Below are 24088 nucleotides of genomic sequence, written 5' to 3' on the forward strand. Positions count from 1 at the left end.
TAAAACGATGAAGAGAATTAAAACTGACATCTATGGTCACACGGTGGATAAACTGACCAAGTCACAGCCAGGACCTCCAAAATAAATAAACCTCTTGATAAAGTCAGTAATAAAATTATTCCAAATTACACATTACTCACATAAAAATAGAAAACCCCGCCTGTGCCCGTGTTATATAAACCTGTTGTGAATAAATTAAGTTGCTCTGACATGTTGATCTTTCCCGACGGCTGTGATGAAAAAGACAAATGTGAGAAGTTGTGCTTCACGATGAGTGAGAAACGCAGAAATGATCAGACACTGGTCCTCTACCCAAATCTATTCTTAAAATGATTAAAATGATTCATTGTGTGGGTAAAATATTCAGGGTTGCACTCTCCTAACACGTTATTTGCACTTTATATCATTAACATTGACTTGCATACATTTCTGCCAGAGCTGAACAATAACCCACACAGTTCTTCATACAATGCTCCATTGTGAGTGACAACCCAATATTAGCAGAGTCATAAAGTAAATGCAAATGATATGAAGATACAGAGTCGAATTCTCCTAGAAGGGGCAAAGGGTTTTTCTTTTCTCTCTTTGTGCAGCATTGTTATTTTATCTACTCCGTCTCATTATCTCCACACAACAATAAAGAGATTTCCTCCCCGAACTGAATTTTTAATAATAAAACTGTCAGCTGTGATGAATGCAGCTCATGTCAGCCAGCCAGCTAATCAGCCTGGGAAGCACAGAGGCGCAGGTCTGATTATGTGCTGTCGATTGGCGGCACGGCTCGGGGATAATTTCACAAAGATGCCAGTTGGAAATCTGTGCAGAATATTCAGGGTGCGACCAGACTCGAGAAGCAAAGGCAGGTGACTTGTATCCCGCTAAAAAGAAAAACAGACCACCTTAAAAACACCTTAATCGAATCTGACTTTTGTGCTTCATCTGCTCTCTGAGTTTTTCAGTGCACAGCCTTGACAGTGACGACACACTCCTGACAACCGGCACAATGCTTCGTCCGCATGACCTTTCAAGTTCACCTGCAGGGGGGAGAGGCAGAAATCTCTGGTACACTCCGCCCTCCTTGTTTACCTGCACACACCGCACACACTCACACACATGCACGTGACCTACTCTCTACAGCACTTCCTCACCAATACCACGCTCGCCATGCACCTTTTTCTGGCTGTGTGCGCCATTCCAAATATCATACCATGAATTGGACAGTATGACAGTGTAATGCACTCATGCTGCAAGAAATTCGACTGTACCTTCATGGGGGCTGATTCACAGGATACATAAAAAACAGACATCTTTGAAAAGACGTATAAAAAAAAAAAATTCGCAATATCACGTTATTCTGATTTATAGATGATCTTATCCACAGCACCCATGTCTACACTGAATGATGAATGATAAGGTAGTGCTGCAGACAGTCTGGGGGCGGGGGGGGGGGGTTTGCTGCTCTGTCCTGGAGGAACACAGACGTGATCTTTCTGGTTGAAAGCAGAGTGACTCACCTGCTCGGGGCTGATCCAGGCTCTGGTTGTCTGACTTCTCCTGCATCAGCCTGCGAGTCCATCGCAGCGTCCCGCCGTTCACGCCTGGCCGAAGAGCAGAAGATTCGGTTTCTGTTGGAAGGAAGAAAAAAACACCGGGGTCGTTTTAGTGTAAAAACCAGTTTCACACACTCCAGCTTTAGAAACTGTGGTTTGATTGTTGTTACCTCTGCCAAGGAGGTTATGTCTTCTTCTGTGTTAGTTTGATAGTTAGCAGGATTACGCAAAACTAACTTTTGGTGCAGATCTGGTTCAGGGAACAGATGCAGGGATTTTGTTTTATAGTTCATTGATCTTGATTAGATAAATCCGTCCTGTTTAGGGGACTGATATTTATGAGTGTGTGCAAGTTGGTGCAGATCCAAATTAAAATCTGGATCTAGTGAATTAATATGTGGTTTCAAAAGGGAACTGTTGGGCTTTGGGGGAGGTACGAACTCTACTAAGTGCCGTTATAGTTTAAGCACTGATTTTTTTGTATTTATTGGTTTAGTCAATTAATTCGTTGATTGGCAGAAAAATAACCCCCCACTGCTTCGCTTAATAATCGTTTCAGTAGCAATCAAAACATATATTTCTTATTTTGAGAATTGTGTACAATTCTCCACCATCATTAAGAGTCTCAATTATCCCCTTTTTTCTCCGTCTCCTAATTGTGTCTCCAGTTATTCTGGTCTCTAGTTGAGCGAGGGCTCAACAGACTGTAGTTTCATGTTTCTGGCCACGGGAGATAACAGCATGTTCAGTAATTCACTCCATGCCGCCGTCAGCTGTCCTGAGCCATCAGCACTGAAATCTTTAAAAGGTGTGTATTTCAGCTCCATGCATTTTATTCCTCAGTAGCTAATCTCCGTCTGGCTTCCAGTTTTTACAGCTTTACTAGGCTGACAGCTGAGGAACTCCCCACAGATAGAGCTGTCTCATCATCTATCTCATCATCTCTCCTCCGTGGGGGGAGAAAAATACACATATTCCCCCTCTGCTACCCAGAGATCCTTCCACCGAGGGCCCGAGAAGATAGCGAGACGGTTATTACGCCCTGCACTACACAGGGGCCTTTTATTTATGAAGCGGCTTGGTGCCTGTGTCTGATGCATTTTGTGATTGCCAGGCGCTGTAGTGTCTCTTTGTAGCATGCAGCTCAATGAGCCTGTTTGGCGAGGGCAGCGGCCGCGGCTGAGAGGAGACGTGAAGGCTTTCATGTTGAGGCATCAAGAGGGGCTCGACACGTATGAAATTCAAATGGGTTACTGCCACAGATGGCTCTGCACCACTTTCACACATCGAACCGGGGTGAAGCCTTCAACACCTTCAACCACATCTTGTCTCATTAGAAAAAGCTGAAATAAAATACGTGATTATCTTTCAAAAGTTTATTTTTTCCCAGATTCAGTTGATTTAAGACACTTCGCATGGTGTGCAGAGGTAACAGAAGGATCAGTGATGAAAGCTGATGAAATGTGGTGTTTGTGTGGAAATATCTTAATCCTGCCTCCACGTTCCTCAGCATAAACACGCTGCTTGAACGAAGAAAGGTAAGTATAAATACCATCATGTTAGGTATAAATAATATAAACTACAATTCATCTCTCTTCACATTTGTAGCTCTTATATGTAGAGCACAAACCTCCACTAAGACACATCACTCCCCTGAAAGTCGATCAGACTGCACCAACTTTCACACACTATGAATTATCTTGATTTATTTTATCATGATCCATAAATTATTCTCATCCATATCGCATCCTTTCGCCAAGTTTTGTGGTAATCCGTCCAGGACCTTTTGTTTAGTCTTGTTAACTAACAAACAAACCAACTAACAAACCAACCAACCACCAGACAAATGCACATGACCTCTTTGGCAGAGGTAATAAAGAGCACGGGGAACTGGCACTGAAGCTCTGTGCCACTCATGTATTCCTCGTGTTGTGAAATGCATTCATTGATTTGTTTGTAGTCTTAACACATGGACGGAATGACACGAGCTGAAAATCATTGTAACTTTTTTAACTTTCCGAGGTCTTGAAGAAGAAACCATTATTTGAAGGAAAGCCCGAAGCCATACACACAGTAATCAGCTCCATTCAGAAGACACACACACCACTGCTGCCTCCTCTTCCGTCAGCAAAAACAAGACATTTGATCCCATCAATCACACATCGACTGAACAGACCGGCTTCCTCACTTCTTACCCCAAACAGGCTCAGTGCCTCCACAGGGACTCAGTGACTGCAGCCTGTGGTGGTGAACCTGTGTGGTCTCTGACTGGGAAATCCTCCACAAGCAGGTTGCACACGGCTGCATCTGAAACCTGAATCTTTGGATATTGCTTAATGTAAAATAAATATCTGTATCTCAGTCCAACATTTTCATATAGAAAACAGAGCAGTCGTGCAGGTCTCTCTGTGACATTCACACCGAACGTTCAGTCAGTGTCATGTTGCAGTAAACACAGAGGATGAGCTTTGGATTTGACCTTAAATGGGATCAAACCGCAGTAAATATCTGAGCGTAGACACCACCGAGTTCAAATAGTGAAAAACCAAAGCTTGAAAAAGGATTATGACGCGGTACGATCAGGTAAACTTTCTCCTATTAATGTGTAAATTAATATAACCAGTTTATATTCACTGCAGAGAGTTTGCACATCCAGCTGCAACAATTACGTATTCATACTTGACTTGATTACATTTTCTTTTTTTCGTCAAACCCGTATTGGTACTAATCTGCAGTGCATTAGAAAAGAAAAGTCAGACCCATTATTCTGCAGCCTAATGCTTCAACGATTCAAATTAATTTTCTCCCTCATCAGTCAACACTCAATACCCGACCATGACAAATCCAAAATTGAATTATAGAAATGTTTGATAATTGATTGAGACAAAAAAAAGAATATCTGTTCAGACCCTTTGGCCATGATCGCTGTGTCCAGTCTTCTTGGATATGACGTGACAAGCGTTGCGCACCTGGATTTTCTGTCCTCTCAAGTTGACTGTGGGCGCAGAGCCGTCTCTAAGGCTGCAGAGATGTTTGATTGGGTCGATGTCTAGTCCGAGGTCCTGACAGTTCAATCTTGGTGTCATCAAACCAGAGAATCTTGTCTGAGAGTCCTTGACGTGCAAAATCAGCGCAGCCCAGTCTGAGTGACCATCAGGTGATTGTCGCCTCTGTTACCAAGGCCCGATTGGCCAATCACTGAGCTTTTTGCAGGCAGTCGCTACGACCTCACGACCTGGTTTTTGCTGTGACATTGAGTGTCAGCTGAGACACCTTATAGAGACAGGAGTGTGACTTTCAAAACCACGTCCAATCATGACTGTACCACGAGTGAGCTGCAATTAAAGAGGGTCGAGTGAAATGGGAGATATCTGAGACTAATTCCAAGTGTCATGGCAAAGGGTCTGAAAACTTATGTCTATGTAAGATTTCAAGAATCATCAAAAAAAAACGATCAAATTGTATTTGTATAGCCCACATAGGGCACCATCCTGTTTTCCTGAACCCGCAACTTAAAACATACAAACTTCAGGGAGAGTCAGAAATGAGGGATCCCTCTTCCAGCACGGACAGGAGTGCACAGAGTAGAACCACATCAACAAAATAACAATACAACAAGATATCGACGGTAGATTTAGGGGGGAAATATATTGATTTTAGCAGAAAGCTGAAACCGCGAAGGTGTATGAATACTTTTGTTTGTCACACTAATGAATCAAACTGGTGCAATCTCGTGTGTATACGCTTCCAGACCAATAGACTCACTGGATGGATTCTACATAGTAGTAGTAGTAGTGGCTGTAACCATTTACCTTGTATTCTAACAATGGGCAACATGACTGGATGTGATAATAACCCCACAGAGGATCATTTGCAACTGATCTGCTTCCCTCAGCTCTACAGAGGATTGTAACAAGTTTAGGCACGTATTTTTTATTTTTGGCTCTGATAAAAAACCACTGCACACGACCTCCCCAGCACCAAACTGGGGACAGACAAAGCAACCAGCCACTGAGCACAGCAGAACATTGAAGAGACAAAGAGACAGAGGTTTCCCACAGTGGGGACCAAACACAGCAAGAATGGCACTTAAGAGTGGAAACCTCAGCCAAGGCCCAGATCTCTAATGAAACCACATTTAAATTCATTAGATCCTTATTTGTATTTTGATCTGCACAAAATTCACACTCGTAAATATCAGTCCCCTAAACATGCCTGATTTATTTTCCATCAAATAAATTACTTTCTCAGAAACCAAAGAAAATGTTGAAAAGAAAGTAGGAAAAAAATTACTTGATTCTCTCCCGTGATCCAGATCTGCATAAAAATGTAATAACTTCTTTCCTGACCAATTAAGCATCCTTCCACTAAGTTTCATGATAATCGGTCCAGTACTGTTTGTGTAATCCTGCTAAATACCCAGTAAACCAACAAACAAATAAACAAACTGACAGAGGTGATGTGTCTCTGCTCAATGTGCAAATAAGCCACTACTGGCGAACACATTTGCTATATTTGCTATTTCACCTTCAGAAAAATAATATGCCGATGTACGTTTACAGCTCGTTCCCACTGCTCTCAGGGATCCCAAATAATGTTATTCCAGGTTTAACATTAAGTTCTTAAAAAAAAAGATCCATGTGGCATTTTGTGTGCTGACAAACACGGATGTGACGTCCATGGGTGTGACAGCTGTTCGACTCACTGCTGCCAGACAGCCATCTTGGAAATAAAATGTTGTTACTAAGGCTTTAAACTATCAATCAAGCATTAAACCTCCCTTATATAAAGACAAAAGGTCAAAAAGTACAGAAATAACAAAAGCTTTTCCTTGCTGCTTCTGTCTTTAGAGAGTTTCTCCTACTTCTTCACTGCTTTCAACCATGTTTGTTGCTTTTTTGGCAGTGGATGCTTGTACAGTTTGTCATAATCCTTTGAGAGTTGATGGTGATAAAATACACTTGTAAACAGTTTGTGTTGGTGTGTCACTTCGTGTTGTTTTACTAAATCTGACTAATATTGATATGGCAGTGTTCGGGCACAACCATAAATAGTCATACTAGGCCGTGGTATTCGGGATGCTACAGGATGTGTCATATTTTCCGAGTACATTGCGAGCGTAACCTGCCTGTCGCCATTACAAACAGCAGACCACATGCTTCGCCCAGAGCTCTTACATGGTTTAAGTTGAGCGGCCTTGGTCTCGGTTCAAAAAACCTCTTCTGGTTGATGGCACACTCATATTTTAAAGGTGAAGTATAAATATTAATGACACGGCTCATTCACCAGGACACTCTTCAGCGAAGGACAGCATCCTGCAATACCAGGATGAGACCGTAACGTGAATCAAAACACTGCAGATGGAACAAAAAGTTCACTGCTTCAAATCTTCACAGCACGCGCACACACACACACACACACACACACACACACACACACACACACACACACACACACACACACACACACACACACACACACACACACACACACACACACACACACACATAGGATTACGGGGGAAAACTGAAGCTGCTGAAGAGTGTGTGCGACAGTGTGACCACATCAGAAAAGGTGATGAGAGGATAATGAGCTGGGGGGAAGGGTGTGTGTGTGTGTGTGTGTGTGTGTGTGTGTGTGTGTGTGTGTGTGTGTGTGTGTGTGTGTGTGTGTGTCTGTGTGTGAGTGTCAGAGAGGGTCGCATAGTGAAGGTGCGTCTGGTCATGGACTATGATAAAACCGATGATTTGTGTGACATGAACTAACACCACATGTCCTTTTATAGATGATGCTGTTCTTACTGTGTCAAGTTCAATGTTGCCGTGGGGATAGAGGAGGAATCAGGCCGTGGGGAAATCAGAAAATCGGGATAATGTCAATCATGTGTATGGCATCGGGTTATTAATAGGATGAAATGACAGTTACCGTAAATAATTTCAAGATAAATAGAATTCATTTATATTCGTCTACGTTTAATAAGAATTTATTTGGCAGAATGAAAAACACATTCTTATTGTAAGACGCAGAAATATAAAAAGGGACAAGACGACAAAATCCATAACGCGCCCAGTCACACAGGGCATCAAATCAACGCCTGCTGAACCTGCAACAACCAAACTGAACTTATAATCAGCGAGCAGATTTATTATACGCCACAAATTGGGTGTGATTTATGTAATCAGCAAACTGTCAGATTCCTGCAGAAAGAGCCGAGTAAAAATCATGAGCAGGAGGACAGAAGCTGGCAGACGGTTAGAAGGCGTGTTAGAAAATAATGTAAGTAAGGTTTGAATATTCAAACGCTGTGTTTCAGGTGAACGGTTTCATCACTTTGAGGATAAAGCTTTGCTTTAAGAATAGCTGGAGAATCACACCTTGAAACCTTTGCACCTACTTATCTTACTTTTATTATGCTATAATAACATATACGTTCAACCTACAAATGCATTTTGATGGAGAATTTGGGCACAGTCCATATATATATATATATTCATATTTAAATCCATAGGAAAGAGGAATTTGAGATCAATGGACAAGAGGGGAGGCCTATTAGAGATTTTGCTGCACTTCGTGTTGTACTCTGCACACATGGATCATACAGGTGAGATATTATATAGATGTTCACGGGTAATATAGCATACATATCTTCTTACATACAGCATATATATCTTCTTTTTTCTTTACAGTTTCATTTCTCTTAAGATTTATTTTATATAAATGGTTTTGCTTTTCTCTCTTTCATTATATGATCTTTATATATAAGGTTAAAATATGGTTATTTGTAAATTATGACCTCCTGGTGGCTGCACCTCTTCTCATCCTTCAGGGCAAACACACACATCAAATGTATAAAAACAGATTCCTATGATGCATAAGATGATAAATTGTTTAAAAATACTTTTGCCTTGCTGTGTCGTTTATGTTCCTGTGGCTAGATATAAGAATGTATAGGATTAAAATGACTGGGCGCGCACCGCATGAGAGTCTATATTAAGGTCTCACCTGGTGCCTGGATGACCTGAGCGAGCCAAATGACGGCGAGCAGCCCGACTCCACAGCAGCAGAACCGCTGGAAGGGCCGCCGGTGCCTCGCAGCAGCTCTCATTCCTCAGCCGGCCGCATATCCACCAAGAAACATCTGTTGCTCTCCGGCTTTCTCACACTTGTTCCACACTTTGTGTCCGCGCACAAGCCTCCTCCCGGCAGGGCAGCGGGGGCGACAACAGCAGCGAGCGACTTCTCTGCCAAGTTGAGTTCTAAAAGACAGGAGAACAAAAACAACAGAAATCCCCGCTGGTGTCAGGGACCAGCCTGGTTCTGCTGTCCGGGCTCAGAGCAGAGGCCGAGCCGCTTCAGTGCGCCGAGCCTCCGCCTGGATCATAGCGAGGAAGACGCGTAAAAGGAGCTTTGTGCGTTCATGTGCTCAGACTGAAAGGTCGACAGCAGTGAGGTGCAGCCACAGGAGGCGACATGCTCTGAGCTCCGTGCGCCTTCACTCCCCCTACCTCCCCCTGCTCCCACCGACACCTCCCCTGTGTGGCCACCAGGCGGCGACAAACTCAGGAAACCTCGGTCAGAGGACATGCGGAGGTGCGTGTTAGTGGTTTTGTTTTCAGCTCTGTTTGTTTATTTGTTTGTTTGTGATCCAGATTATTGAAAAACAGCTGAATGGATTCCCATGAAACTTGGTGGAAGGATGTGGTATCTATACATATGGGCAGTGGCGGATCTAGGAGTTTTTTCAATCAGGGGCCATAAAGGGGCCCAATTTACCATGGATGAGTCCTGATGCGCTTAGGTGCACATTTAAACCATTCCTGGTTTTCTGTTTGTGCAAAGCCACACATCGATGAATATTATTGGAAAAACACTCCATTACAATTAAAAGTGTCCGTCGTCTCATTTCATTCCACAAACAGTTACTTATAATTTGACAAACAGAATCAGATGTGAGTTAATGTATTAAGTTCACCAGTCCAGTGCGTGCAAATAATCATATTAACCAGATCACACAACAGTTATAATGAAAGCTGCTTCATATTTTACATTCATTTTGCATTGGGCTGAACGGAGACACCGGGGCAAGATCTACTATAAGATGTGCTTTTGATTGAAATGTTTAGAAAAATATAAAATTGATCGTATAGATAGTCAGCTATCACAAGTACAACATGAAACCACTCAGCAGGGAGACGGTTTCTAAGTGATTCAACATTGTGAGTCATCTGGTCAGAGATGCTAAAACAACATCACTCACGGTGTAACTGCATTTCACTGAATATTGACGGTTGTGTTGTACAACAATGGGGAAACAAAACAAGAGTATAATGCAGATGAATAAACACCAGTTACATCACAACAGACAGTTACATCACAACAGACAGGTCTGCTCGCAGAGTGCTGCATGACGACGCTGTTCTCTGAAACATGTGGATGGAACCTGTTCTCACACAGACACTGAGATCCGGCCGCTTTCACGAGCAGATGATTTTTAAACCTGTAAGTTCCACTTCCTTACTGCAGCTGAGCTCGTCTGATATTGAGTGACAGCTCCTCTTTTCCCCTGCAAAATACACCTGTGTGACGCATGGAGACACACATATATATATATATATGCTATAAATACAGCTGTTGTGTTCACAGCTGGTAGTCTGACTGCCAACCCTGTGATTAGTGGATGACCTGCTCTGCCTCCAGCTCCACAGTCACCCTGCTCTTAAAGACCCTCCATGTACTGTCTGTTGGCTGCAGAGAACAAAGCAATAGTCACTCACCACAATATCTTGTGTGTATCGTTACCTTAAAAAAACCCAACACATTGTGCTTCCAAATTAAGCATTGCCTAATTTGAATATTCTGAAAAATAATTTCTATTCATGTTTACTGCACTATTTGTGCAGTAAAAAACTTGACAGCTTACCCCAATGACTTAAAATACCCTTTAATGATTTAAAGTCCAAGCTCAAGTTAATCTTCATATTCCAACTTTGAAAAATAGTAGTTTCTTCAGGAGCATGGGATTCAAACTACAACATCAAAATAAGTAATAATAATACATTTTGTTTACAGGCGCTTTTCACAGCACTGAAGGTCACCTTACAAGACATGGATAAAAACTGAACAAAAAACAATGTATTAAAATGATCAATAAAATGAACAGTGAATAAAACTTGATGTAGGTTGGCCAAATGGAAAACGATCAGACTGAATATGCCAGTTTAAAAAGATGGGTTTTGAGCTGTAAAAAAGTAAATAAGTTGAATATTTGAAACATGCATTTTTTCTATCTGTGTTTAAAACTAGACAGTGTACCCTAAAGGTGCAATGAAAAAAACTCTTGTGACTTAAAATACCTGTCAATGATTTAAAGTCCAATAGTTTATTCAGGGGCAGGGGATTAAACTACAACATCAAAGTAAACATTAAAAACATAAAAAACTTCTAAAATATATAAATGTCCATGAAGGTGTGAGTGCAATAAATGTCTTAGTTACAATATACATTATACAGACATATGTACAAAGTCCTAATGGCTCATAATTTACATATATTCAAGGTTACTAAGATGTGTTTTACGATGTGTGGGCGGGTGTTAGAGTGTTCAGCCTTCTGGGAAAGACACCAACATGCACTCTAGTTTATTGACTATGGTACATTCATCAGGATCCCAGGAGTCAAGGAGTCAGTCAGAGGAGCAGAAACAGTGCTTTTTGATTAGGGAGACTATCTATACTAGAGGGAGAGACTCCACTGATTCTCTCAACTGTCCCACTCACGTTTTCACCCCTGTCCATTTGTTTGTTGGTTGATTTGTATGATTGTTTGGACGGATTTCCACTGGGTTAGAGAAGAACAATTAAATAATGGTCTGGATCTGGATCAGGGGGCAGTTCCAGGGATTCTTTTTTGTACTTTCTTTAACTTAGTGAGATAAGGCTTTTAGAACATTTTCATAGATTTTCCAGAGGATAACTTTCTTATTAAAAAAAATCTGGCATTTTAAGGGAACTGATATCTATGAATGTGTGAAATTTTGTGCAATTTAAGGCGACTGTTGCCGGAGGTATCCGTTCTACTGAATGACATTCTAGTTAACCCTTAAGTCTAATTTAACACTGTCTCCATATAACAAATAGTGAACTAACTGGTTATGGTAACACCATACCAGGATGGAGTGTATACTGTCTACACTGATACAAGATGGTGATTAAGTCACCATACACATTGTATAATAAAGTGTGATGAATAGTCCAATCCTTTGCTACAATCAGCAATGTTGTTTTTGTACCTATTGTTGATGACGATGTGATGATTCTAGTTGTGCATGAAACTTTGTTTGTGGGGTTTATAGATGCTTCTAATTATATTCTGTTGGGCCCACTTGCAGGAAATGTCCATCCTGACTACAAACTAAATATGACATTATTATTATTATTACTATTATTAACAAAAATAAATGAGTCGGTGGCAAAAATGGCTTGATTCCAGTAGAAACAACGTAAATCAATGACATACAGACCTTTGGATTAATCCTTGTTTTGACAAAAATAAATCCATAATAATAGAATGTAGTAAAATATGTTACATGCTTTGCAATTGATTCTATAAATCTTCTTTCTCTCTCTCTCTCCGCTATAAATTCTTCAGTCTTATTGTCTCATTTAAGACAAAATTCAAAAATATTAAAACGGGGACCTGCCACGCTGCCTGTGTTAGGAAACCAAGACTTCATGTCACACAGAGACCTTCCAGAAACAGGGTTAAGGTTAAGAAGCAGCTCCGTGATGCTGTCTGCTAATAATCTACCCTGCCAGTTTCCCAGAAAGAGCAAAAGTACACAAACCCCCTTTTGCGTAAAAAAGAATGTACGTAAGTGGAAGTGGCCTGGATAATGTCTGCTGTTAAAAATTACAACAAAAACAGGATAAGGCATACTTTAAATCAAATAATAAAGGTCAATGGAGCCTCATACATAGCTGCAGCACCCTGGAGTTTTGTATATTTTAATGTCTTTGAATGCAGGGTTTATGACTTGAGGGTTTATGACGTGATTCATTTATCACCCACAGTAATTGTTATATGAGGTGGAGGCATCACTTATTAACAGGCTGGATTGTAAAGAAAACAGAAACATGTCATGGGTTGTTGCACGGCAGGACAACAACACTGCAATGCAGAACTCAAAGAGGTCTTGTCTTTTAAATTATTCAAGTTCAGATTTTGAATTCTTTACAATTGTTAATTTAACATTATGACAGTATTGATTTTGTTCAAAATGCATCAAAACCAAACTTTCAGTTTCCCAAAAATGGAAATCCTCAATTTAATCCCATGCTGTGCCTGATAAAATCAGCTGTTTGGGTATTTCTAAACATCAGGAGCCCTCTCGGATCAAATATTTATCTGCTGTTTGTATCTGTGGATGCATGACATCGATCAAACCAACGGAATCTAACTCAAAAATGTTGTGAAGTCTCATTTATGACAGGAAGTCGGCAGCCATGTTGCAGACAAACTCATATTATAGGCCTCATCTGCAAGTTGTGTGTATGGAGCAACAGTGGCCATTTAAAATGCAACTACCCTGAGTCGAAACACACACACACACATACGGCCTCTGTATTTACTGAAAACGGATGAGTCAAACTGGCGTTAAGCCCCTTGAGCTGTGTGTGACACATAGCCCCTAGTGAAGACGTCCTGTGCTCCAACCCCAAATAAAGACATAGGCCGGCGCATTGTTGTCATCAGCTCCCCTGCTGGTGTCAGGGCAGGGAAGATAAAGCGTTTTTCTCCAGCTAGTGTTTAGGAAAGCCTTCCAGTGGACAGAGTCCTGGGAAATGTTTGTATGATGTTGTCGTGCTGTATTATGATCATGGACCGAGCTTCGGAAAGTGTATTTGTCTTACCTCATCTTGCATCAATTCAGGGAGACGGGAATGTGCACACAATCAGGATTTCAAGCTGCTTTAAATCTGTGTTATCTCCCTGTAAATCTCTACATGTGTTTATGAGACAACGCAGGCTAGATTTATTTTTATATTTCAGGGACTGAATGTCAGCTGCTGATGGGACTTTTGTGCTGACATTCAAGCATTTGGGGAGTTTTAAGAATTTGATGACATGAGAAACAGCTGATTGTGATATTAAAGCTGTTGAAGATGCAGATAAGATTCTGAACTCATCAGTTTGGTCCAGAGTGAGATATATATATTACTATCAATATAATATCTCTGACTACTTGATTGTTATGAAGTGGTAAAGAGATGGAAGGTTCTTAGAAGTCCGATGATGTCCTAACTTTTCCTTTTGCATTTTTCTATTCCTGCTCAGGTTTTCAATTCTCCAAATATAATAACTTTGATAACTGAATGAAAAGTAAACAGAGAAGTGGAGTGAGAGTGGTGCTCACACTCTGTGGAGGTCAGTTTTTTTCATGTAAGTTAATGGAGTTCTCTTCCCTCCAAAACCAATTTCACCAATTAAAACTCTCGAGATCTTGTTTGTGGACTTGTGGAAGTTTTTTGTTTGTTTTTTTCTCTCTCTCTCTCTCTCATGGAGTTTTTTTTTTTAATTTCTACAAACTGAATGGGGGAAAAAAAAGCTTTTTGCCTGTATTTTTTTCTGCTTTTGTCCCTTTTAGGTCATTCAGCCACATTTAGCTTTTTCTTTTCTTTCTTTTTTAAATATTCAAATACCTCATAATAACCCTCCTGCATAGGCCATTCAACACATTCATCTCAATTCAACTCGATTTCAACCATCATCAGTCATTTTCAAAGCACCTTTTTCCTTTTAATTCACTTTTAAAAATTATATATTTGTCGGCTCTTTTAACAATCTGTGGTACTCATGGAGCTGTAAACCTTCAATGACGCTCAACAACACACATCTATTACCATTATTATTATTATTATCATCATCTGTTCTTTCAGATCACGTGTCACCCAATGACTTTTCCTCGCACGGCGGATGAAAGACCAGATGTTGAGACGGTCTCTGAGAAAATCCTTCATCCGCCACAAAAACAAATAAACACCTCAGCAAGTGCAACCAAAGACAAAGAGAGGAGATCTCTATGATGGATTAACATACATTACATTTTCAGGTAGGCACAAAGTCAGAGAAATAAGCCTTCACATTTTATATGACCAGTTCTGACCATCCATTCTGAAATAAGAGTTTCACTCATTAAGGCGTACCTCATGGTGTTTTAAGACCTTATTAAATGTGTACGAGCTGTAGCTGAAATAGCTCAATACTGGAACGACAAGGGGAACCACAGCCATAGTTGCAGATGGTATTTTGTCGTGTCATATCACGGTTGTTGGCTTTCTACAAAATAAAACTAAAATTGATCACCAAGCCCGCCTTCCTTTCTGCCCCTTTTCACATTATTTTTTTCCCCTCCAGTTTCAACAGCAACAAGAAAATCCACATTTGCATGATTAATAAGTTACATTTTTTTTTTTATACATACACACGTACAGAGGGGGAGCTTGGAAGTTGCTTGGCACATTCTCATGCTTGACCAACCTCCTACAATCTAAATAACTATACAAGACACAGTAAAACAGGTCTTCTCACACTTCTCATCGTCTCCCTGTCCAGATACGAGGCTTCAGCGTGTACAGGAGATGAGACGGATGAGACAACCCTCGTCTGCATGATCACCCTGCACAGGGAGGACATACACAACCCGATGCACTAAATAACATGGAACAGTTCGGCTGTACATACAGTATCTTCACATACTGATAAAGTTTTAGATTCATAATTTAATCTGTATATACTGTATCTTAATATGCTGGTACCAGGTATTCACAGTGACTCTAAAATAAAATTACAAGAGGAAGTTTGTACAAGAAATAAGAGAGTCCGAGTGACTGGCGAAAGTTTGGCATCCTTTTTTCCGTCGGAGTTCAGAGTTCGTGGTCATGGGGGTGGGGGGGTGGGGGGGGTTAGTCTGTGGTTGAGTCAGTTCTGTTTGGGAGTGTTTCAGGAGAGCTGCCTGGGATTTTTCGTTGGCACTGAGGAGAAGCAGTCCAACTCCTCTGAACACACAGTCATAGAACGGCGCCGTCAGCCGTGAACAAAAAAAAAGGTGAGGTAAGGTGGCGTCAGGGGGGAGAGGGGGGGGAACTTATCCACCTTTTTTATGTTGAACAAGACATAACCCGGGCAGGCTAAATAAAATACAGTGTGGGCCCTGTCCAGTGCTGATTTCACAATTTTAAAAAAAAGAAAAGAAAAAGTGCAAGAATGACACAGAAACACACAGAAACACACATCAGGTTGTAAGATTTCACCTACTGTCCTCACCGCTATACCACTCATAAGCATTACTTCACTATTACCCCAAAAATAGTCACTGTAGACGTCCGCCAAACACTAAAAACATATTTCAATACAATATTCTGTATTCCACTATTAGTCCAAGGTGTTTTTGTCCAGACATGTAAAGCTATTTTTGCGAGTTGAAAAGAAAAGCTGCCGTTTGGCATGTTGTGGTTCAGGCCAGCAGGAGATCTTCTACAGTATGGCTGCTACAATAGTGAGGTTAGAGGACAGCTACAGGCGTTAGCGGAAGGAATCTGAAGCAGCTAGTTCCTGCCTGTGTCTTCGGGAGAGGTATCAACCTTTTTCGGTATTCACTCAACACTGTTTTCATACACACTTCCACGTGGGAGAAAAACATGCCCAGTTATTTGTTTTCCAGTTTACATCCCTTTCATTTATGTTTTTTTTGTTATGTGTCTCGCCTTAAAAACTCTTTAATACAGTACTACTAAGAAGTGGAGAGGGCAGGAGTGGTGGCGTCCTTACGAAACTGACCTAACATCAGTTAGCATCATTACATCTTTTGGAGTAAAAGGCTGCCTACAGCCTCGCCGCTGTCATGCTCCCTTTTTTTCTCTTTTTGTGTTTCTATACGAGGCTTTCCACACAGGCAGCGCCAGGCAGAACCACACTGCAACTACACGTCTGGCAGAGAGAGGAGAGCAATACTACTGTTCACATACATTATTGGTGATATATATATAAATATATATATATACATACATACATACATACCTACATACATATATATATGTATATATACATATATATATGTACACTTTTGGTCATTTCAGATAAGACACCACTAAACATGCTATACAGTGTCTCTCAGTCAGTCTTAATTGCCACTTTTTATGCAAGTGCTATTCAGCCCAGCTTGTCAAGTATTTGAAGCAAAGTACAGTAAGAGATGCACACGTAAAGACGCACACACACACACACACACACACACACACATTCATACGCACACACACACACACCCACGCACACACTGTATTATACACACACCAAGAGAAGCACTCCAGCATTGCACGCCAACACAGCAGCCTGAGAGCTGCTCATTGGTCAGTCTATGAGGGTCATGGGATCTTAAAAATGTCTTCTTTTTTTTTCTTTTGTATGTTGATTTGCATACTCCCTCACCAACAGGCAGGTTTCAGGACAGAGACTGTGCCAATACACAGACTGAAGAGGATCGGTGTGTGTTTGCCTTTGCAGATATGCATGAACAAATCAAGTGCACTGAGCGTACAGGGACATTGTTCGATTTGCATCTGTCTGCTGATCAGCTCATGCGTTTGTGCGCGCGGCGGCCGAGCTAGCAGGGCTTGTTGACGTTGCACAGCAGCTCGGTGACTTTGATGAGGCGGGCCACCGTGCTCTGCGACTCCTCCTGCAGCCGCTGATTGTTCTGCCTGAGGCTCTGCACCTCGGCCTGCAGCACCGCCTTGTCCTCCTTCTCCTGAAAGACATCGGCACACAACAAAACAAAAGCCGTCGCTCAGATCGCTGTGGCAGGAACGGGAGGGGAGCGACAGGTACAGCGGGTGGCGTTAAGGCAACTAGTGGGCACACATAAACACAGAGCTTGAAATAAAACAACACAAACAAGTGTCGAGAGGCACATCACACTGCAGTGAGGAAGAATACACTAAAGAGCACAGAAACAGTAAATAAGTCACTGAAAGGATCATTTATATGATATTTTCACTGTTTACAGCATTGAATAAAATCAGTGTTGGGGAGAAGAAATTCTGAGATTCTGAGAATGAAGTCCTATTTTTACGAGAAGCAATATGTAATTTACTTTAGTATAAGTCTCACAAATAACATAAGACTTAATATTTTGGCACGTCAGCACCACTTTTAGGTATTTTAGGTATTATATGCATCAGGACTTTGAAAAGCTTGTGTAAAAAGAAACACACGAACTTGGAGCAAATGGAAATTAGCAGTGGTCGACTGTGAGTTTTCCGTTTCTTACATCTGCATGATATTCAAAGGGAATTTACGATGAGATTGGTTCATGATTTTGAATCCAGGAGTGAAACTGTGGCACGAGTTCTACTTGCTGCTTGTTTGCTAGGGAATGTTTCTTTTTCTTTATTCTGGTAATATTATGACTTTATTCTCAAAATCCCAGGAAATGTTTTCTTCAACATGGCCCGAATACTCTGTGGTATAAATTAGTAACTCATCACTTACAATTGTTACAGGGATGCAACTAAGAATAGGGAATAAGAATTTCTAAGCAAAGTCTGAAGGGGATGTCTTCAAATCTGTTCAATTAAGTGATGATATTCAGTTTATAATTATATAAAACAGAGCAAAGCAGCAAACCAGCACATTTAAGAGGACAAAAAAGTAAACATATATCATAATTTAACAGAAAGTTATCAGAATTGTTTTTGTTATTGATTCATTTTGTGTCACTAAGCTCATGAATCATGAAATGATTGATTTGACAAAGATACATTAGATTCATCAAAAATGAAAATAGGTTTCAGTTCTAATCAAGAACTTAAAAATAGAAAAATATCCATGTGATTAGGATGAATAATACTCGTACATACAGAGACATACACAGTATTGAAAGAAATTCACAACACAATGTCCATTTGTCTGTCATTGACTGAGCAGCTTCATCCACTGAAGAAGACCATGAGCTGTGGTTCAGTGGACTTTGTCACGTCCAGTATTGTTTTACATGAAAATTAAGATTTACGTTTAGTTGTGCAGAAATATAATAGCTTGTTATTATTTTATTTTTTTAAGTATGATATCTGAATATTCCAAAAATTCTAAAATACTCAGAAGACTTTTGAGTGTCTGTTTGTTTGTGTGTATCTCTAGAGTGTATCAGCTGTGATTGAAAATAGTTGTATGAATGAGACGATTTGTACAAGTAAAAAAAAAAGGGCTGATCAGAAACTCCAATTCCTCTCCCTCCAGTAACAGGAGCTGATCCATTTAAATCCTTGTTCCTACCTGCTGACTTTTCCTGTGCAGCTCGCTGAAAATACAGCTAGAGAGAAAAACAGTCATGAAAGTCAAAGCACCTTTTGCAGGTCATCCTGCAGCTTCTTCAGCATGGCCTCCAGCTGGGACACCTTCTCCTCTAGGTGGCCTGGAGAGTCACTGCAACAAAGAGACGCAGTGACACTTCGTCAAAAGCAATCGCAGCACTTTGAGGTTTGTAATTGGAAAATGTATAAATAGAAACCAAGGTGTCGACATGGTTTTGTTTGAGAGACGGATGTCTTCACTGGTAACTGCTGCATTTTATAGAAAGATTATTTATTTATTTTGTGTTATATAAATAATCTAAACTAACTTTTATCTAATACAGAGTGAACGTTTTGATTTGCCTGATTGGCATTAGAGCCGCTCCCACGCCCTCATGGTCCCCACTGCCTTTAACGTAACCTGTAATACTCCCGAGATCCATTTACAATTACTGCTACGGCCGCCAATCAGACCTATTCTGAGTATAGTCCTCCCAGGATGCATTTCGTCTGATTGCAGTTACACATCATGATTAGACCCTTCAGAGCAAAGCGCCGGCACTCTCCTGGTGATGTGAGAATCATGATAATAATGCTTTTAGAGGAAAGAACACAGCGTTGATGTTAAATGATTTGGACCAAGTGGTATATTTTTAAATTTGATGATGTGCTTTTTGTTATCTCAGCATTTAAAGAGATTTGACGACAGAAATTCCCTGAAAGATGCCGTCAGTTTGCCTCTGTTTGCTTTTATTTTGCCTTTACATATTTTACTCAATTAGTATTTACTGAAAAATAGAAAATAAGAAAACTAAATATTAAGATTTTGGGCAACAATTGGTAATAGCTAATGCAATTTGCAAGGTCAGGGGCAGGGTGAGAAAATGGTGCAGTATATGGAGTGTACTGTTCTATGTTCTTTTCAAGCATTTGCCTCATCACACTTTAGGATAACACTACTGTGGACTTAACGTGTTCAGAAACAGCATGAAAGAGGAAAAGAAGGATCTGGGAAAAGAATAAAAGAAGAATAGAATGGATTAGGGTGGGAGTTCTACAGAAAGATGACAATGAGGGTGAGTCAGACACGTAAGTGCATCCGTGTGAGTGTGTGAGTGTCTGAATCAGAGCTCTGTTCGTAGGGGAGAGAATTGACTCAAACAGTTGGATGAAGCCAATAAAGTCTGAATAATAAAAAGAGAGAGAATAAAGGAGAAGAGGACGAATCGAGCTGAGAAACATGTGCAGGGATTCAGATAAAGAAAACAGAGAGACTAACAGCAGAGACATTGAACTGTCTCACCCTGACTGTACTGTGGAGCAACCCACCTCTCCTTTGACTCTCTCCGCTTGCCATCAGTCTGGTCAGCTCCTGCTTGTGACGGGTCTCCAGCTTTGCGGTCTGTGATTTTAACAAGAATGTTATATACATTATTGCCACTTAAAACAGCAGAGCATAAAACACTCAAAAGTAAAGGGGAGGGTAAAAAGATGGGGGATGTTCACTTTCTCTCTGATTTTAGGATAATTTTAGAATCGGGCTGCAGCCATGAGAGCTTTAGTGAGGTCAGTCACTGTCGTTGAGTGATAATTCACGATAATTCACAAACTTCAGTACTTTTAAAATAACACTGAAAATAGGGCTCAAAACAAATAAGACATTTGATCATTGACCTTTGGAACTGTTTTATAACATGGAGACTGTTTGTAAGTGATGTACTTTTGTTGTATTGTACTGTGTTGCGCATGACCCCTGTTAACTAAACAAAAAAATTCAACTCAACTTTACTAAGGCCTGACTCACACTTGTCTTTCTTATTCATCCCAAACCGGGAAAACCATTATTTTCATCTTCGTGTTTTCATTTCATGTTGAATCAGGTAAGAGCCTTTGACACAAAAAACGCTGCCGCAGTCCGCACAGTGTAGCACACGACTGCCTAATATATTCGGAATAACTGTTCATCTAGAATGAAATTGCATACTTACATACTTTTGGTCATATATATATATATATAAATATATATACAGTCATACATATACAAATGTTCGAATCTGTCTAACTAGAAATTTTAGATTTTGAAACAGACGTCAGGATGAGATAAACACAAGGTATCTGGCAATCAAATCCAGGTTTCTCTTGATGTTGTGACTGTGTTGACCATATAGAAATCGTGTTGTATTATTTTACATCTATATATAAACCGTATGGTAATCCTCACCCTCTCGTGACAAAGCCTCCAGGATGCTGCGGCAGGCTGTGGCCAGGTTAGCGATGGACTGCCACTCCTCCTCCGTTGAATCTGTCGTCTCTGAGAGAACTGAGAGAAAGAGGTTGTGGTTTATGGATCATAACTCAGTGTAGTGAAGGAATCAAATGTAGCTGCGTTCATTCAGGAGAACAGTGACATTTTAGTCAGTGTAAGAGCACAGATTCACTTTGGTTCTTCAGTAACAAAGAGTCACCACTGGGGGGTGCTGCTGTGTTAAATGAGAATACAGGGACAAGGAGGAAATGCCATGATTTATATATATATATATATATATATATATATATATATATATATATATATATATATATATATATATAATGCACTTGCAGGTTTCTATGGAAACAGTTTACTAAGGTTGTAAGATGTTTCTGACATTAGTTAACATGAAATTTACTGCAGGAACAAAACTTTAAAAAATGAAGATAAACGTCACCATACAGGAAATTCAGCTTAGTATCAGAATGTTTTGGTAAATTATCAGATGCAATCTTAATAAAAAAATAACATATTCAAGAATCTACAATTGTTCCTTTTTAAGATCTATTAAGTCCTCGAATCTTATTATTCAGTTATAAAAAAAACCTGCAGGCCTCCTGTGAAAGAACGTAATGTGAAACAATCAGAGGCCTCAGCGTCCTCCCCCACAGAAATCTAAAAGGATCTGAAGAGAGGATGCGTGTGTGATGATGAGTGTGCTCTTATGGCTGTTAAATGATGAGTCTCATAGTCTCTGCAGAGGCAGAGCAGATGGCGGAAGAGGGGTTCCTTGATTTGGGGCTGCCTAAAAACTCCACCCCCCCACTACCCATCTGTCCCCCTTTTATCCCAGCCCTGGCAGGGGGTGGCAGCGGAGCAGGGGTGATATTAGATTAGCGGAAGAGGGGGCAGCGGGGATGAAAGAGGAGGGACAAAGGGGGGATGCAGTGGGGAGAGGAGGGAGGACAATGAGGAGAGGGATTTAAGGCAGGAGGAAATTAGGGAAAAAAGGAATCTGAGGCTGAAACGTGCATGTTTGTTCCATTTCGGCATCATTCAAGCCGTACGGAGCATTGTTCTGAACCCAGGATCAGATTCATAGTTTATTTCTCATCTCATGGTGCTAATATTCCTTATGTTAAAGAATACAACACAATAAATATGTAGAGTGATTGATGATACTGACAAATTAATAAAATGTCTGTATCCATCCATCCAGCCATTATCTGTACAGCTTATCCTGAGGGCTGCGACATTGGGCGAGAGGTGGGGTACACCTCGAAAAGGTCGCTAGCGAATCACAAGGCCAAAGTCAATTTAGAGCCTCCAATCAACGCTAACCCCAATCTGCATGTTTTTAGACTGTAGCAGGAAGCTGGAGTACTTGGAGAAACCCCACACAGGCACAGGGAGAACATGCAAATCAGCACTGCCCAAATAAAACTTGGTGGTCATTCAATAATCTATAGGCAGAGGGAAGTACTCACTCTTGGTGATGGAGTTATGAAGACTCAGGGCTCGTGAATTTCGTTCGGCTCGGTCTACACACGACAACCGGGAAGATGAGAGAGAGGAGTCGCTCGCCGATGCCCTGTCGTCGCCAAACTCAGCCGCCATGAACTGAAGACAAGATAAAGACAGAGATAAAGGGGAAACGACACAGTCAGCGAGGAGCTGGCGCGTTGTGGGGGTAGAAACCGCTCAGATGTCATGTCGTCTTAGTCTGTCACCTGTTCGTCCTCCAGGGGAACCTTGGGCTTGACGGCCAGGATCAGATCAGGCGTGTCGTCTCGCAGCTTGCCGAGGTTTTCGTAGATGTGGCATTCCGGCTTGAGCTCCACGTTGTCGTACACGTGCCTGTCCGCCAAGGAGGAAAGGGAGAGTTATGGTAAAACACAAAGTAAATCTGTGGCTGATAGCTTGTGAGATTCATATTTTAATCCAATCCAGAGGTCAAAACAGAAACAGGAGCACCGAGAAAAGTAATCTACAGATTCTGGCTTGATTGACATTTGTTATCCTGCACTCAGAAAATGATCTTTCAAAAATATCATATCTGATGCAGCTCAGTCAAATGACTCAGTTCTACTTTGATGAAAAGTCAAATTCATTTAAGTTTGATATTATCCTCATGAATATTCCCTTTATGCACAATGTTCTCTTCAAGCTGATGTGACTTGTTGGAGTGAAACCAATCAGTGTGTTGAAAATAATTCACAGGCAGGAACATAATGTATATGTGGTGCTGCTATCACACAGGTTTATTACATTCTTGTGACCCTAGAAAAATGAGAGAATAGTGATATTTTATTTCCCCCAGTGCAGATATTATGGAAACAAAGGGAAACAAATGTGCATTCCTGTGAGCAGGAGTTAGAGAGGGTTGTCTACTAAAAACCAGAAGGTCGGTGGTTTGATCACCGCCTCCTCAATTCTGCTTTCTGAAGTGTCCTTGGGCAAGATACTGAAGTGTATAGATGGTGTATGATAGTACAAGTGCTGCATATAGAAGCACTGTATGAATGAATGGGTAAATGTGACTTGTAATGTCACACTTTGTGTGAGCGATAAAACTAGAAAAGCTCTGTGTAAATAAATAGAGTCAATTTACTTTTCTTGTTTTCAGTCATTATTGCCCCAAAAAAACATAAAAACAAAAAAAAAATTATCATTGAAGAATAAAATGATCTATGCTCAAGTAAAGTACATTAAAAAAAGTAAAATCTTTACTAAAATGAAAGTTTATTATGAATCATAATTTAAATACCACTGCATTAAGGAAACAGTCTAGTGTCACAGTCCTTTCTCTGTGACTCGGAAATTACGCAGTGATGTAATTGTGATGAATCAGCTTCAGTTTGAGGATTTCAGCCATGTTGGATGAGGTCATAGTCGACTCATCTGCAGTTGTGTCTAGATCGGTTGTTGCATTTAGCAAAGCAAAT

The 24088-nt window shown here is 40.7% G+C and overlaps 2 protein-coding genes and 1 long non-coding RNA gene across 9 annotated transcripts in view; 1 reads left to right on the forward strand and 2 right to left on the reverse strand.

Annotated features, from left to right (window-relative positions):
• Positions 1–9067, reverse strand: part of LOC117774963 (sodium/potassium/calcium exchanger 3-like) — a 44553-nt gene extending 35486 nt beyond the window's left edge. Inside the window, exons 1-2 of the mRNA XM_034607726.1 lie at positions 8553–9067; positions 1515–1625 (exon numbers count right to left, since the gene is read on the reverse strand). Of these exons, the coding sequence (XP_034463617.1) occupies positions 1515–1625; positions 8553–8655 (214 nt within the window). The 5' untranslated portion in view covers positions 8656–9067. The remainder of the gene's footprint in view (positions 1–1514; positions 1626–8552) is intronic.
• A 1804-nt stretch (positions 9068–10871) lies between these two features.
• Positions 10872–12853, forward strand: LOC117774965. Its single transcript, XR_004616145.1, has 2 exons — positions 10872–11613; positions 11654–12853. It is a non-coding gene; the product is annotated as an uncharacterized LOC117774965 (long non-coding RNA).
• A 1475-nt stretch (positions 12854–14328) lies between these two features.
• zmp:0000001168 (signal-induced proliferation-associated protein 1) overlaps positions 14329–24088 on the reverse strand; it is a 34882-nt gene continuing 25122 nt past the window's right edge. For 4 of the 7 annotated variants that reach the window (XM_034607721.1, XM_034607719.1, XM_034607722.1 and 1 more), the window contains exons 11-16: positions 22874–23000; positions 22631–22763; positions 21117–21215; positions 20225–20297; positions 18950–19028; positions 14329–17352 (exon numbers count right to left, since the gene is read on the reverse strand). In XM_034607721.1, the coding sequence (XP_034463612.1) occupies positions 17209–17352; positions 18950–19028; positions 20225–20297; positions 21117–21215; positions 22631–22763; positions 22874–23000 (655 nt within the window). In that variant the 3' untranslated portion in view covers positions 14329–17208. Of the gene's footprint in view, positions 17453–18949; positions 19029–20224; positions 20298–21116; positions 21216–22630; positions 22764–22873; positions 23001–24088 lie in introns of all 7 variants that reach the window. The other 3 variants (XM_034607725.1, XM_034607723.1, XM_034607724.1) reach the window with 3 other exon arrangements.

This window comes from Hippoglossus hippoglossus, chromosome 14 (assembly GCF_009819705.1).
Source record: "Hippoglossus hippoglossus isolate fHipHip1 chromosome 14, fHipHip1.pri, whole genome shotgun sequence".
In the NCBI taxonomy this organism is placed as follows: Eukaryota; Metazoa; Chordata; class Actinopteri; order Pleuronectiformes; family Pleuronectidae; genus Hippoglossus; species Hippoglossus hippoglossus.